Source organism: Pezoporus occidentalis, unplaced genomic scaffold (genome assembly GCF_034315485.1).
Source record: "Pezoporus occidentalis ecotype Australia unplaced genomic scaffold, CSIRO_AGI_Poc_V1 ctg263, whole genome shotgun sequence".
In the NCBI taxonomy this organism is placed as follows: Eukaryota; Metazoa; Chordata; class Aves; order Psittaciformes; family Psittacidae; genus Pezoporus; species Pezoporus occidentalis.
In genome coordinates this window covers 342,355-359,539 of record NW_026914534.1, presented here as the reverse complement: position 1 = coordinate 359,539, position 17,185 = coordinate 342,355, and the positions used below count along the sequence as shown (strand labels likewise).

The 17,185-nt window shown below is 42.7% G+C and overlaps 1 protein-coding gene across 1 annotated transcript in view; it reads left to right on the top strand.

Annotated features, from left to right (window-relative positions):
* GRIN2B (glutamate ionotropic receptor NMDA type subunit 2B) overlaps positions 1-17,185 on the top strand; it is a 216,511-nt gene that overhangs the window by 182,096 nt on the left and 17,230 nt on the right. The window contains exons 7-11 of the mRNA XM_062624161.1: positions 912-1,120; positions 1,440-1,611; positions 2,354-2,507; positions 4,041-4,166; positions 7,161-7,390. Coding sequence (XP_062480145.1) covers positions 912-1,120; positions 1,440-1,611; positions 2,354-2,507; positions 4,041-4,166; positions 7,161-7,390 — 891 coding nt within the window. The remainder of the gene's footprint in view (positions 1-911; positions 1,121-1,439; positions 1,612-2,353; positions 2,508-4,040; positions 4,167-7,160; positions 7,391-17,185) is intronic.

Sequence of the window (17,185 nt, the reverse complement as noted above, 5' to 3'; positions counted from 1 at the left end):
TGCTGAAGGTATGATTTCTGTTTGCTCAAGAAATGGAATATGAAAAGATTTAAAATTGCAATATATTCTTATAGACATTAAAAATATCAAATACTATTTGATTTTATTTTTTATGTGTCAGAAACACAGAGCAATTCCTTGTGTTCCAGCTTAGGTATGTAACCAAGTCATTGTGAAAGGACAAGAACAGGTATTTCAATAAGGCCTCAGCAGGGGATAGCAAAAACTTCTGTTAGCAAGCACCAACATGTTTTTCTGTGAAGACACTCCTGCAAATGGAGAACATCTCCTTCTGTTGCTTATCTCTTGGAAGAGCTCAGTCCTGACTAGGAATGGGCAAAATTATTATTTCTGGACAAAATCAAGTTTGGCTAAAATGAACCTGTTTGATGAATTTCACTGAAAACAAATGAAGACAAAATTTTGAAAAAATAAACAAGTTCCTTTTTGACTATTTGGAGTTAAATATTTCAATTTTTCTGCTTCAACGTTATATTTTTTTCAGCATTTGTATATATTTCTTCTCTTTTTTTAGCAGGAAAAAGCCCATTTTTATTGTGGCTAGTAGGCTGAAGTCATTTCAGGAGGCAATAAGCTCTGTTCCTGTTGTTTGGCTGAGAAAGTTGAAAGACATCATATCTGTTTGACAGCTGTGATGGTATCTTCCTGGTCATCCAGTCACTATTGCAGAGGGAGACCATCACAGAGATGAGATAACCCAGGCATCTTTCTTTTTCTCCACTTCCCCCTGCTTGAACTCACTTACTCAGAGCCTTCTCCCCAGGAATGTCCTCACCTTACATGAGCCATGAGCTTGGGTACTCCAGAGTGGTCTTTCTGCCCAGGTCTGTGGGAGATGCAGAGGGATAGGGCAGCTGGAAGTCTATCTTCTGTGGTTTGTGTCTCCACAGGTGGGGAAATGGAAGGAAAAAAAGTTGCAGATGAAGTATTATGTGTGGCCTCGCTTTGAGCTGTATCCTGACTCTGAGGAACGTGAGGACGATCACCTGAGTATTGTGACCTTGGAAGAGGCACCGTTTGTCATTGTGGAGAACGTGGACCCCCTAAGTGGCACCTGCATGAGGAACACGGTCCCTTGCCAAAAACGCATAGTGACTGAGTAGGCACCCCTGGGTTTTTCTCCTCCTACTGGGCTCTCCCAACTCAGCAAAATGTAGGGAGTCTGTTGGGCCAATACCATCACACCCTGACAATCCTATTTAGAAAAGTAACCAACATTTGCTCAGCCTGGCCTGTGTCCATTCACGACTGGCCCCTTTGGTCAAAGCATCATAGTGTGTCCGTCCATCATCCAGCACATATAGCACACATGAAATTCTACACATTGTACTGTGGGAGGGGGAGTGCATAAAGACAACAGAAGGGTATTAAGGGAGTTTCCCCCAGTCCTTTAACCCATTCTTGTTGTGACGGTTCAGGAACAAAACCGATGAGGAGCCAGATTACATGAAGAAATGTTGCAAGGGGTTCTGCATTGACATCCTCAAGAAAATCTCAAAGTCTGTCAAGTTCACCTATGACCTCTACTTGGTGACTAATGGCAAGCATGGGAAAAAGATCAATGGAACATGGAATGGAATGATTGGAGAGGTCAGCAGCAAAGGGAGGGCATGATGGGTTTCATTCCTGGGCTGGGTGATATGATTCAGGTCTATCCTCTCTTCATTACTGCGTCCCTTTCTGAGTAGGGACAGAAGTGACTCTATAGAAATGATTGGCCTGGATTCTTTCTGGGCATTGGGTAAATTAATCTGCTCTGACTACCTTTCCTGTTTGATGATTAATTATTATTCTCTATGGTGTCACAAATTTGGCCTTCACAGTCAAAGAAGGATCTTAATATCCATGCATCAGAGAGGCTGCAACCTAGATTATGCTTAGATTGTATATAAGGTACATAAAGAATGAAATAATACTTTGCAGTGTTAGAGGGAGGAGAAAGCAAGGACAGAGAAATGAGATAAGGTGTCTTCTCAGTGGATGATGTGTTTATCCTAAGACCTCTGTGGATTTATTTTTTATACACATACCAGCTTTGAGGGGGAAAGTGATGTCTATACATTTCCTGAAGGAAGAAGGTGTCCTGATAAAAGATAAGAAAGAGATGATAGAAACAATATAGGGAATGGGATCACGTGGAGTGTCCTGGGTCCAGCTGTAACAGGTATTTTCTGCACCAGCTACTAGGAAGTGAAAAAATAACTGTTACAGCTGAACCCAGGACAAGGAGTAAAGGACTGGGTGGAAAGGCAGGAACATGAATAGGGGCTTGGCTGAGGCACTTGCGGGATGCCTCAGGTCTATGTGTGATTTCTTCCTTTCCTTCCTCTAGGTCGTCACCAAACGGGCCTATATGGCTGTGGGATCCCTCACCATTAATGAGGAGCGTTCAGAAGTGGTGGATTTCTCTGTGCCCTTCATTGAGACGGGAATCAGCGTCATGGTGTCACGTAGCAATGGAACTGTCTCACCTTCTGCCTTCTTAGGTATCATTTTAATCTAAAATTAAAACTTCACCCTGCATTCATCAAAAATTAGGTGAAGGTTGTTTGTGATTCTTAGCCTGAAAGTTTCTTTTGGGAGTACCTGTGGGACAGGTGTATAAAAATAAACTCTGATGTTTTAGTTTTAAATCCCAAGCAAGCAAAATCCAGGCAAATGCAAACAGGCACTGCCTAGGAGTTCCAAGGCATTTCTCAGCAATTGTATGCCTATTCCCAGAAAAGAATGGGCTCACTCAGAGTTGTCACCTACTCTGCAGCATGTGGTTTCCCAGTGACTCAACTAATAGCATGTCCAAGGAGTGTAAAGCAGAAGAAAATTGATTCAAACCTTATAGCTGGTATACCATTGTACTTAGTAATAACAATTAGCATTAAATTGTTGCACTTTGAGAGACATTATTTGTAAAAAAGGTATCAATTTCACTTTCTTGACAGAACAACTTGACTCTCTATTAGAGATCTAATAGAGCTTTTCAAGAACAGTTGAGCTATCAGTTCTGTGCTGACACTGTCTTCCAATAAAGTGTTTTTTAATGTCCTTCAGTGGTGGAAGGTGATCAGAGAATGGAGAAACTACACTGCATTTCCCCAATACAGCAATATCTTCTTAGTGTCTATTATTTGGCTTTATAGAACGCTTTATGATGCAGCAAACACAAGTGTATGAATTCTATAATGAATTTCTCCTCTCTGCCAGCATCCTGAGAACATTGACGAACAGAAACAACTTTATATGGGTAAAGAATTTTTTCCAAACCTCTTTAATAGGAATTTCATGACTACTCACTCTTCAGGAGTTTTTTGCCTTTACATAGCTCCACCAATATTACTGGGGGATGTAAAAGCAATGGTAAAGTTAACTCCAGCATTTTAAGTTGCAAATTTAACTGAGGCTGAAATATTGGCTATAGTCTGGACCAGAGTTCTATGTTTGTTTGAGCTGGTTCAGTCACATCTTTATGTGTTCAGGCTTGGAGAAGGAGAAAACCTGGAAGAGATCAATGTTAACATTTCTGGAATAAGCCAGTGTTTCCATTGCTAAGGGAATGGAATAGCTGAAAAAAACTGCTATCGTTATGGCTGAACTTGAGAAATTTGGAGATGCTGTGGCTCAATAACATCTTTAAAGTTGGATGCTTGTCTGAAACTCTGCCAGTTCTGCTTGATTTTCCCCACTCTCTCCAGATGGTGCTGGAGGACTTCCTGGGAACAATCTTTTATCAATGCATTTTATTTTATCAGTTCATGCCACAATGGCTGCACGTAGCTCCAGATGGAGCCATGTGTCACAAATGTAACAGCAAGAAATAATGCAGTCATTACAGAGACAGAAACTACACTTCTCCCAGTTCACATAGCTTTTCAGACTGGAGTTGAGTCTTTGTTTTAACTTTTGTTTTTCCCCTGGCCAGTTTGCCCCACACTCTCACTGAGGTGCTCTGGAGAGCAAAGGATGTGAGGGATAGGTGAGGTAGCATATCGGGTCTTTCACTATGGTTTTCTCTTCCTCTGCAGAGCCTTTCAGTGCTGATGTATGGGTGATGATGTTTGTGATGCTGCTTATCATCTCTGCGGTGGCTGTCTTCGTCTTTGAGTACTTCAGCCCTGTGGGCTATAATCGGTGCCTTGCTGATGGCAGAGGTAAGGGGAGTCCTTTCTTGCTATGGTCCTCTCTTACTTCCAATCCTGGCTCCTTTGTTGGGGTCTTTCCTTTGCCTTGAACAGGATACAGATCTAGCCCACTCTGAGCTCTGTGTTCAAACTATAGAGGGCAGGAATGGAGGCAGAAAAAAGGCTCTGAAGCTAGCAGATGTGTATAATGGATAATTTGCTTGGCTCAGGAGACGGAGCTGTGTTGTTTTTTATCTCTAATGCATACACCAGCTCCAGCTTGTTTCTCGCTGAAGGAAAATGGGTCCTGGTAGTCAGTGCTGGCAATGGCTATGGTGCTGCGCTCTCTAAGGCAATAAGGAGGCTCAGTGCTGTCAGCCCTTCCTTCAGTGCTACTTCTCCCCAGAGAGCAAGCCACTCTGCTGGCCTCCCAGCATAGTGCTATGTCCTCCAGACTCCACATCTGTCACCTGGGCCTGTCTCTCCCCCACTTCACACTCTGTCTTGCTAAGGCCAACTGCGAAAGTGGGAAATGCATTTTCTTGAGAGTAGGTAATGTATTTTTATAAAGGTAATTTTATAATTACTTTTAATAAGGGTAGCAGGAAAGATGGAAATGACTGACCCATCTCTGTTGTTCTGGACTTCAGAAGACAGCCTGATGAGTTAAAGAGAGGATGGACCGACAGACTAAGAGACAGCCTTTTTTGCCTTGTTGGCATGAAGACAATTAGAAAGTTGATCTCTGTATCTTTACCCCCTGATAAATCAGCCCTTCAAACCTTTCAGGGCTTATTGGTCCATTCAGAAGAGTAGGAGAGAGGCTGTTACTGGAAAATGCTCCTGAGTCTAGTGCTTTGAGTGATTTTGTGCCATCATATCAGAGGAGAGTGGGGGAAAAAAAAGTGTTAATGAGAATGCAGGCAGAACCACATATACGAGGAAGTGGAAAACTTCTCTCTTAACATGGAGCTGTGGAGGGCCTTTATGGCAACTGATTGTAACCACATGGATCCATGGACACAAGTAAATGCTGTGTAAACCTGTGAGTCTCTTGGGAAATATTAATACAGATGTGGAACTGGAAGCAGTTCTTAGTACAGGTGTGCAGCTGTGCAGTTATTAAGTTAGCTGAACTGCAGCTGCAATTATCAATATTTCTGAGTAAACAGTACTGAGTAATCAGGCAAATATTATCCCTGACAGATGTAACGTGAAGATGGAGAAACCTGATGCACACATTGGAATGCTTGTTTGGTAACGAGTGCTCCAGCTAATGTTACTTTGGCTGCAACTATGTCTATGACAGTACACCCCTGCTTTCCATACCTCTATTTTCTCTTTACAGACACCAAGATTTTATCTCCGGGGTCAGGTGGGCATACCCTGATCTAGCCCCTAAACGGTGTTGGTTTGTTGTTGGAGCACTTAATGTTGGAGAGGTCAGAAGGATTCTAGGTCCCTGGTTTGGATTGGAGGCTCCCATAGCTGTCTTGGTTTGTAGCCAGCAAAGTAACTGTAAAAGCACATGGGGTGATGAGTGGAGAGAGGAAGACTTTAAGAGGGAACTTCTCAAGATTTCCTTACAACTTACAGTTCCCACTAGTGATCTGCAGGCTTTGCATCTGTGTGTGTTAGGGCATGTTAGATAGAGAGGGTTTTAAAGCTACCAGTCCAGCATGTAAAAAGACAAGGATTGCCAGGCCATGTTTCTTATAGAAACTTTGTTTCCCTGGCATTTAGAGATGCCAGCTTTGCCAGGTGATGATTCTGTTTTGAACTTGGTGTGCAGTTCCCAGGGTGAAAAATGAGCACCTTGCACCTTGTAGTCATATTTAGAGTAAACTAGTTAGTGCTTTCAGGTGATCTATGCTATTCACTGCTCAAGGGTTTGGAGAGGAATGTCAAAACTTTCTTCCTTTTTGTTCCTCTGCTGGACCCAACCGTAACCACAGCAGCAGCACTAAGCACCAGTCAGCTTACCCAAGAGAGGAGATAGAACATGGCATGCTAACCCAGAAGGTTGCAGAGCCAGGTTGGCATCATTGGAAAAGTGACAGAACTGTGCCAGAGAGCTCTTGTCCTAAGAGGGTCTTCTCAGGGTCTGAAGCAGAAACCTTGGAGGGATTGCATCAGCAGTCTTGCTGACAGATCTTCTTGTGCTCAAGTTGAGCAAATTTTGATTTGGGTTCCCACTAATGGAACCAGAATATTCCAGGGATATGAGACTGCTGGGAGACAGGCAGGATTTCACCTGTTTTCAAACCTGGTGCTTCCTGAGCTCATGACTTTTGTGGTATGAGTGAGCTTCCGTGCTGAAAAATGAATAAGGGAAAAATAGCAGCTTTTAAAACACTGGATCTGCTCCTGGACTGCCTGGGGCAGAGCTGCTGATTTTCCTGATTTAGACCAGAGTTTGTGTCACCATTATATACCTTGGACACACAACCTGTGGAGAGGGAGCTGTGCTTTTTCTCTGGGTTGTGTATCTTCAACAGACTGGGTAATGAAACCATCATGCAGAGGTATTTGTAGAGCCCTATTATTTCAGATGGTGCTCTGCCTTGCTCTTGTACAAATACAGTGAAGGTCATGTTTTGCACAGGTGTATGCTGGAAGTTCAAGGACAAAATTGCTGTTGAATAGCTAGAAACAAGGATAGAATTTTTCTGAGAAAACTATTTTTGGTGACAACACTTGAACTGAAATGGAATGTTTGGGCTTTTAGAGACTCCAATCTCATACAAAAAAAAAAAAAAAACTTTTATAATGTTTCAGAGGAAATCTTTGGGACAGAAGCAATATGGAAACCTGAGGACATTTTTTAAAAATTCATTTTTTAGGTTCACACTTTGCTGAGGTATGGTGTCATGAACATAGCGGTACGCAGCCACAGACATTCATCTCCCATGTGGGAATAGGTAGTGCTCTTAACTCAGAAGTCAAGATGTGCATGTGAATAGAAATGCAGACCACTTACTTTGAGATGCTCACTGTGGGATTCATGTTTCTCAATCACTCTAGAGCCAGGAGGTCCCTCTTTCACCATTGGCAAAGCTATCTGGCTGCTGTGGGGGCTGGTATTCAACAACTCTGTGCCAGTGCAGAATCCCAAGGGCACCACTAGCAAGATCATGGTGTCAGTGTGGGCCTTCTTCGCTGTCATCTTTCTGGCCAGCTACACTGCCAACCTGGCTGCCTTCATGATCCAAGAAGAATACGTGGATCAGGTGTCTGGCTTGAGCGACAAAAAGGTAATGGATCCACCCAAACCCTCAAAGCAGCTTTTTCCACAGAAGAGGCTCTCTTATACCCTCTCTCCCCTCTCCTCTTTGCTTTTATTGGGCAAATACTCAGTTTTTTTCAGAGTATTGTAGCTTTAGTCCCTAGTTTAAATAGCACAACTGCTCTTTGTTGGTATTCAGTTGCATTTTGTCATGTTTTAAACACTTCAGGAATGAATTCAGCAGAGCTGAACTGTGCTTACTTGCATGATCCCAAACCACACTTTGATCGTCAGCAAGAAATGAATTAATGGAACTTTGGAGATGATGTATATAATGTCTGTAACCTGTTTTTTCTGGATGAAATAATTTGTTTTTGTAGGAACACTGGCCATTAGCCTAGCAAATATGATCTGTTAGTTTATTCTGGGGACAAGTTCTGCCCATGGGGGTAAATCAGCATGGCTTTGATGATTTACTGTTACTTGCATTTGAAGTTATACTGTCATTTTTTTTCAAGGCCTTTGGAAGCTTAGCACAAGAAATTGTTTCCTCCTCAGAGTGTGTTTCACTGCCTTGCTTAGATGCACGGCATTTTGTCCTTGCAGAGCATTTGCTTTTGCTGGGCTTTGCACACTGAGGATTTTGAAAAGATTGCTCATGCATGCAGCATAGCACTGGCTGGCTCATCAGGGTCTGTAGCTTTGAGCCCTGCTTTATTTTTGTTATGTAGTGAGGTTACTCACAAGGGATTGAATATTGTGAGGGTTGATTTCTCATATTGAATTTGTTACTCAAACACTGGGGCTGCTTAAGGGGTCATGCCATTGTAGGGCAACCAAATAGCAGTATGTCGCACGCATTCCTGTCACAGGGATAGCAGCAAGAGAACTGCAAAAGTCAGTTTGCTGCTGCTGGACTGGTTATAGTTACTGTCTCATGTGTCCCCCATGACAGTCTAGAAATAAACTGTGGCCAGGCCCCCTGTGTATACAGTGTCTTGTGCAGCAGGCTGGAAATTCTGTAGTGGATGAATTTTTAAGAGGTTCCCCCCTAACCCCCCTTTTTGTTGTTTTTTCTTGGAATGAAATATGATACAGGAAATAATACAATTCATGCAATACAATACAGTACATACAATAATACAATCCAGGCACAGGTTCTCCTGTTACATGTTTTAATTTCAACCTCAATTTGTTTCACGCTGTCTCCAGATTTGCACTGTGCTGTGTTGAGGAGGAGGTGGAGGGGAAGATGCTTTTCTGCCAGGTAGAGGTTGTTGCTGAGACTCCTTAGAAGCTGTGGACTCCCTCAGGCTGAAAGACACTGTTCGAAACCATCCAGCCCTATCAGAGTTAACATTAGCTTGTCATCATTAGGTTTTCAACTGTCTGAGCTAAATTGGATAGCTCATACCTGTGATCTATTGTTTCAGGGTGTGCCTAGGCTCATGGAGAGAATCACGCTTTCATTCTCATGTTTTTTCAAGATATTCTTCATACCTGCAGAGATATGTGCATGAAATATCAATTGAAAGTGGTAACTCCTGGAGCTTCACAAAGCCTTTGGATACAAGTTTCTGGGCCTATTTTAGTCGATTTCACTGTAGGACTACCTGTGTGTGTTAGATTGAGGTCATTTTCTTCTACTTTTCTTTGCCAAAGTTCCTGTGTTTGCTTTTGGTATCCTAAAGTATATGTGCTTGCTTTCTTGGGGAAGTGAAAGGTCACAGTACATACTCAGGTTGTTGCAGTATGCCTCAAACACAGCTGCTAGTGCAAGTACAGCATCTGGGTAAAATTACAATCTACCAGAGTATCTGGAATCAGATGAAAATTGGCTGGTAAAAATGAAGGCCAATTGCTGCCTCTGGAGAATAAAGACAGGTGGGACTAACTTCATCCAAAAAATGTGAGTGAATGAGCTTGATCTACTGGGCTCATGGGTTTCTGCTCTCTGAACTTGTGGAGGGCCCTGCAGAATGTGTTGCAACACTTCAAGATGCTGTCGTTTAGGAGTAATTCACTCTTCTGAATCTCCTCTTTTCCCTCTTCCAAAGGCCACATAATACTTAGAACTCACTCACCCCCAGGCAATGCACTGCTTGGCCAGGGTGCAGGCACATGCAGGGGAGATGGAGGTGTGCTCTGCTCCATCTACCTTTTCCTGCCTGCTTAAACTAGCCAGTCACTGACCAATGCCAGTGGCCAAGAGGAAAGACTATATCTTTCTGTATTTTTTAATTCCAATGTGTGATCTGGTCTCTGCAGCAGAAGTGAAGTAGATCAACCTCCCAGCCTGCTACATCAGCTGGCAAGGGCAACTGTGTCCTGTGTCCAAAACAAGAAGTCAGCAGAAGATGTAATTCAAGTTGATAGGCAAAGGGGTAGTTATTTTAAGGGATATTGTTCTATTTGCCTAGACCCAGATCTGCTTGCAAATGTCTTTGTAGCATGACAGTACCTGGGGAAGGTGTCCCACTGGCACTGTACAGCAGCCAAAATGCCAGATGCACTCGCAAAATCCATTACTGTGCCTGGCTGGGGAATGCTTGTCAAGGTCAGGCTGGCTACATCCTGAGACAGCCACCCTGAGGGTCTCCTTAGACCCTCATCCTTGGGCCTTGCCTGGAAAGAGCTGTTCTGAGAGATGCCTACTGCTCTCCACCTGCTGCTTCCCCAGAAAAGCAGGTTGAAACACTCCAGCTGTCTAAGGACTTGGATGATGTCTTGGCTGTGCCCCAGCATTTACTTCTTAATGACATGCAAGACAATGACTAACGTCATGTCCCTGCTGTGTGGATACCTGAGCAGGTCTGTATGAGCTGGGCTAGAGTGGATACCTCTGTGCCAGGGTAATAGGCTGGATTGAGGGTGGTTTTGAAGCTCCCTGTGCAGAGCTTAGTGATCTCTGCCACTCTTTCTCTGGCCCAGATGATGCTCACTCTGCTGAGTGCTCAGCTGACCCAAAACTGGTGCCAGAGCTGACCCAGAACCCACCTCATGATGGCTTTAATTCCTCCATGTTAACCTTTGCAGATGCTAAATCATTAAGCTGTGGCTCTTAATGCTGGTGCAGCTGTGGGCAGTTTCAGGAAGGAGAAACCCACTCCTTTCCAAGAGCAGCACTGGCTGAACTGCTCTCCTGCGTGGATGCCAAACCAGTACCAGCCACCTTTGCGGGTCAACCTTGTGCAGTGAAGTGGCTGGATGGGGTCCTGGCAGGGGCAGAACTGTGCTGGCCAGATCAGCTCCCTGGCTGGAGCTCTGCCCTTGGCTGTAGCACCAGCATGCCCTGCCAGAGCATATTTGCATATGGCCCTGGGCTGTATCCATCTGGGGTCCACACTGGGGGCTGCTATGACTCCAACCCTCTGTGAAAGCCCTGCTGGTAAGGTGGCCTGTCGTAGAATACTTCAGTCGGCTTCTGGGTCTGGATTTCATCTGACTGTAATCAGGAGACATAACCCAATTTCCATTAACAGGAGAGCTTCAGACACATTAGAGAAACAAGCGCCTGTGGTATTTCAGTCTAACGAAGGCAGTAAATATAGGAAAGATTATATAAAATGAACTAATGTGTGAAATAATATAATAACTAGATGTGATTTCCATTCATATACAGTAGTAATGAATAAAAGCAAATGTGGACAGCCAGCAAGGCATTTAAGTAGTTTAGAATGCAGTAGGTTAATAATAAAAAAGTAGTATCTGTGCCTATAAATTAGTTGGAAATGCCAAAGAAGCAAAATGGTAATTTTGTAATTGACATAAAAAGGAGAGAAATGGATTTCTGCATGCTTGCAAATTAATACAAATTGCTGAAATTTCATGTGTTTGACTTATTTGGTTTTTAAGATGTTAATGAAATGCTGAGACAAAGGGCCTGTTTCTATGCAACACAGGTTAGCTATTTTTTTTTAATAAATATGCTTTTATAAAAAATTAAAGCTGGCCAATATTTTTATTGAAAAATATTCTGGAGTGTCTCAGGTTCAGATAAACCATGACTGGGAATAGAGTGAAAAGGCAGTGGAAATCTTGATATTTGTCAAAGTAGCTCATTTTAGTATACTTGAAACAAAACACTGATATTTCTAACATGTATTTTTGACCTGTTATTTTCTGAAGTCTCTACTCATAAAATTGACCTACATTAAGAAAAAGGGTGATTTTGTTTTTTTTTTTTCTTTCTGTTACAAGGGGAAAGGACAGAAGGAAATAATTGGAAGACAAAACAACATATTATTCTGAGGTGAATGAAACAAAGTTGATGCAAATCAAGAGTCACACCAAAAATCCTGCAAAAAAGAATCTGCTGTATTTCTGCAGTAATAGATGCTTGGCCATGAAATTGAAAAATGAATTGTTTCTCACATTGTACTCTACGGCACATTAGATCCAAGTTATCCAAGGATCCAGATATGCAGGACACTTAAGCATGTGCTTAACTTTGTGCTCATGAGTGGCTACATGAAAGTCAATAGGCTATTATGCACATGCTTTTCTGAGCTTGCAGCTTTTGTATAACAAATACCTGTTCTGGAGAACTCTAGGAAAAATGCAGAAAGGCTACATCTATCAGCTAGTAATTTTGTAAGGGGACCAGAAGTGGGGGTTACTCTTGTACCTTGTAAGGTCTGTAAGAGGAAGGTTGTCTAACCAGATGGCTTGAAGGCAGAACAAATCTTTCATGGGATTGTGCATTTGCTATCAACAGACATCTGTGGTACTTTCACACATTTCTGCACAATGCAAAGGAAGTTTTATGTGATGGTGTCCAAAAGCAGAAAGTAAGAATTCCTTTCAACAGCAGTGTGACTTTTATTGTAAGGACACCTTTGTAAAGATATGAGTTAGCTGCCCAGAAGTAAGATCATGCCAATTTCAACTCTGTCCTCTAGTGATAGATCAAAACCTTTTTCAAAATGCATGAAGTCCAGTGTACGCTGCTTGACCAACAACCGTCAAAAGTAATTAAGTCTCAAAACCTTATGTCATGGGGCAGAGCTGAATTTCTTTCTGCAGTGCTTCGTTGTGGGTACATCTTCCTGTAAATAAGTCGAACTGTGTGTAGTCTTTTGCTTAAATATGACCTTTGCATATAACATTAGTGCTTAATATAACAAACATTGGTTCATAGTGAAGTGCAGAAAATTCAAGTATCTCTGATATTTTCTGATAGTCTGAAATTTTATGTCTTAAAATCTGATGGTTTCTCTGCACCTCTTTGTAAATCACCAGTTACTATAGCATGAACTATTTACAAATACTATACAGTGCAGAATATGTTTGTGTAATTACATATTATGCTAAAGTCTTCACATTAATAAATAGCTATTGAAAGAGCTGCAGCATCTCATTATGTTAGTAACAGAACTTTCTAACTGGTGACTTAGATTTATTGTGTACTTAAATATGATCTTAGATAACTTTTTACAGTTGTAGATGGCTACATTTATTGTAGATTTAGTCATTCAGCACTCTTCAGATTGGCATGATGTTATGCTTTCTGAGATCCTTGGAACAAATCACTGTGCTTGTGGGCTAAAAAGTAATTCTGTAATTTTAAGGCTATAAATGTTTAAAGTCAGTGTTTTTTCAAGCATGCTTTTTCTCCCCTGCCCCACTTCAGTACTACTTTCTTTGTCATTTTCCCTCTTTTTTTTAAGCTCAGGGCTGTGTAGTGCAGAGCGGTGAGGAGGGTACAATACGTTTTAGCCTTGACTCAGTCTCTCAGGATTCTCTTCTGCTGATCTGGAGGCATTTAATGGCAGTAAAAACTTGTAATGGGACACTTCAGGATTAGTGTCAGTTAAAATGCAGTTTAGTTGAGAACTTAAGCAGGTGAGATACAAGGGAAGGGGATACTCAGAGTCAGACTGTAGGCTTAATTCATCCTGTTGGAAAAGGAGAGATGCAACCCCTTGGGCTTTGCTGGTGGCACAGGTGGGAGTCACTGGATGAGGGATGCTGGTAAAGGGGCCGTGGCACTGTTCTTAGCTTGCAGCTTTTGCATTCTCCCCACCACATGGTCCTGGCTTTTCCCAGACCTTGGCCACCACTGACTCTTCCTTTTCATCTTCCCTTTAACTGGCTCTTGGAGCTAACCCATTCGAGGCTCTGGGCAATTTTGGTTGCTTCTGTGCTAATTGTTTGGCAGTCTGGAAAAAGCCATCTTTGGCGAGTTGCATAAGGGGGAAGGAAGTCAGGGAGAGCAAAGGATTGTCCTGCTTCTCAGTCAGTATAAGTAAGCAGAGAGGGAAGCAATGAATATTTTTATTTATTATTTATATGGTGCCATAAAAGTACTTGGCACTCTGCAGTCAAATAAAAGACAATGGCCCTGCCACCAGGATTTGTCAGCCTGAGTGAGCTGGCCTTCTTCATCTGAATGGTCAAGGCTGAATTGCTGGGGGAGGGGGGGGGGGGGAAGAATCTACAGGATTAAAAGAAAATACAGTAGTCCTCCTCCCCCTTTCGTTGCTATGCCTAGCGACCGTGACATTTGAAGTAGTATGTGCATACGTATACTTGATAAATATTTGGCTAGTTGTATCTTCCCAGGCATTTTTACTTCAGAAGCCCTGCTTCTCCCAGGCGTTTGGCTCTTCAAGGTAAAAATTCCCCTGGGTCCTGGTAGCCCAACAGGCTTGCTTGCTTCAGGTGTACCTGCTCTAGTGCCCTGGGACCCACAAGGGGTTGCTACAGCTTTCATTCCTCTGCTGTAGTCCATTTGCAGATGGGAGGCAGCTTTCTGCAGAAGGCTAAAGGAAGGTGTTATCTCCCACCTCTGGGATGGTGCTGAGATGCCCCACATACTGTCTTGAGTTCCCTTCTTTTTGCTTTGCCTCCATGCCTACAGAAGTGCTTAAGAAATTGCTCTGATATAATGACTAGGCTTTTCTAATTACTTGGATGAAAATCTGGCCCCTGGAGCATCTGGGAGGTTTGCTGGACTTGTGCAGGGTTTTACCCTACTGCCCCATTGCTGGTACCCGCATACAAGGTGCTGAAGCAGGTTGGCTACTATTAGTGCTCGGAACATAGAAGGCTCTGACCTGCCTTTCTTAGTGAAAATTAATGTAAAATGGAATTGCTCCCCCATCAAACTACATCCTCTGAATTTCTCAGTGTGTTTCATAATTTGTTAACCAGCTGTCTCATGTGCAAACAAAACAGATTTCAAACTCCTTTGTACTTAGCTGCCACCTCTCCTCTCAAGGTCTTTTTCATCAGTTAATTTTCTTCCTCTGAATGAACATCTACACTTCTAATGATATAAACATAAATGTACTAAATGGCATCTTTCTGCCTCACTAATTTCTGTTCTGTGCTTGCCTGGAATTATTCAGTAGGTGCCTTTTGCCCCATTGTGTTTAGCTTCCAAGGAAGCTGTCTTCCAAGGGTGGAATGCATAGCACAATTTGATACTGGGATAAAGAGATGATCTCCATTCTCTACATGCAGGCAAGCAAAAGTTAAGTGCACTGTCGATAAGATCCATAGGGCAACAGATAGGACTCTGCTCATCTACTATCACACATACTAATACTAGGGCTGTGCAAGAAGCTTTTGTCCCCAACTAGTGAAGCTCAGTGTTCCCACTACGAATGATCTTCTCTGGTCAAGCTTGAGGAACTCCTAACCCTGTGACTGACTTGAAGCCTGTAGCCTGCCAAATGTCTCCTGAGCAAATTTTAAAGCTTTAGTGTTACCTTCTGGGTGGAGAAGCTGCACATAGGCTGCATAATGCTCACACACTTGGAAGACCCAGAAGACACCTGGTTTTGTGGTGGTGAGTGGACTCTGTCCACATGTGATGGTCTGACCCCTGAGGGGCTCCAAAGGCTTGGTATTTCCATAATGCTTGGATCAGCAGAAAGGCAGTGTGGTCCCAGCATGTGCATGTAGCCTTGGCTGTGGAAGACACAGGATCCCTAAAATGCCATCTGTTTGGGGTGATACTGTGCTGCCAAGGTTTTCAATCTTCGGCTCTCTGCAGAAGCAGCACAGAGCAAGCCTGCACATAGCAATCCAGCTTGCGAAGAGGCTGCGAAGTCCCACTGTGTGCATTGCTCTGGCAATAACTGCATGTGATGGCGGCTTCTTCCACCAATTGGATCCCTGCTTTCACCTCAGTTATTTTGCAAGGGCAACTATTTTTGAAGTTGCTATATTTGAACTCCTTTCTTTTGCTTTCACCTCCCCCCCCTCCACCTTTGCATTGTCACTAGGTTGCTGTGTTCCCTTCCCTGACCCACACTTGTACCTATTTTACCACCAGACATTCATGGAGATTTTATTTCTTGTTTGTGGGTCTGACCCACCCTACATTTTCCTTTAAAAACTACTTTAATCTAATTTTTGCCAATTTTGCTGCAGTCAGCTGCACTAACTGATAACTCCTTTCTCAGACTTATCTAGAGGAATTCACGGGTGAAAGCACTATGCAAAGTGAGACCAGAGAATCTGAAACATCGAGTATTGAATAATAAGATAAACCACAAAGTCAAAGTCTGAGGGAGCTGAGGTATTTTTATGCTCTCCCAAAACTGACTTGTATTGGATTTGATGCTGTTCATTCCCCTTTTTATTTTTTTTCTCTTTTTTTTTTGTGTTTATAAATCGAGTCATGTATTGTTTGACTGGTGAAGACAAGAAACTGGGTTTTTGACACTGTAGTCTTAAGGCTGATATCTTCCACTGGCCCCAACAATCAGGAGGAGTTGATATGGTGACTGGATTCTGAGCTGAGAAGGGTTCCAGCTGCTGTTGAGGAGGTAGAGGGTGATACTGTGAAGGAACGCAGAATAGAGGAAATTTGAGCTCAGGTAATAGGAGGATTTGAAAACTTGTAGCTACTTAGAAATGGCTGTGAGTTCCACCTTGGGAATAAAAAACTGTTTGCAATATCAAAACTAGGTGACTACAGAGGGGAGAGGGATGCTTTAGGAATGAAACTTGAGAAGTATCTGTACAAGAAATTAATGAGTAATAGGAGAATGAGAAGCTCATTCTCTTTAGTCTGCTCTCCTCACATATTATCGTACCAGTGCTATGACTTTCTACTTATGCTGTTGGGCTGGCACGGTCCTAGCTGGGGTTCTATTGTAGCAATGTGAAAGTGCCCTGCAGGAACATACCAGTAGAGCAGATTCCACTCTGGGAATCTGTAGAGCACTTCCTCTACCAGGACAGGTGATGGGCCACAGTTGTGTGGAAATTGATACAAGAGAGTCATTGAGAAGAGTAATGATGATCATTGACTCTCACTAATAATGCTTTTATTGTCTTGCTGTGAGCCTTTTTAATGTAATGTTCTCTCAGTATCTTGGGGTCCCAATCAGAATGTTCTTAGTACGGTGGAGAGCATGTCCAACCAAAGGCAAGTCAAGGCAAGACCTACTGGATACAGCCAAAGGACAGCAGCAAAAATGGTTGCAGTTCTAGATAATACAGCTAATAAGACTGAGGAAATTAGGTCACTTTGGCTCCAGTGCAAGAACATGGAGAAGAAGCAGCTTGGTGGTCTTCAGAAACACTAAATATTTCTGAAAAAGAAAAAGACACCTTCACCTTTAGAGAAGAAGACACTTTTAATTTCCGTATCCATGGTGAAGATAACGCAAAATACTGTAGTTGGATTGCAGCAGGAAGATTTCAGTTCGGACACTTGGAAGAACTTCCCAATAGTAAAAGCCTGGTGTAGGTTGTACAGGGAATAGGTAGGGGAGTTTCCAGGTCCAGCCATCTTCCCCTGCAGGTTGAATGAAGAGCTATCAGGAACAATGATGTCTAGGAGAAACCCACCAGAGCAGGCATC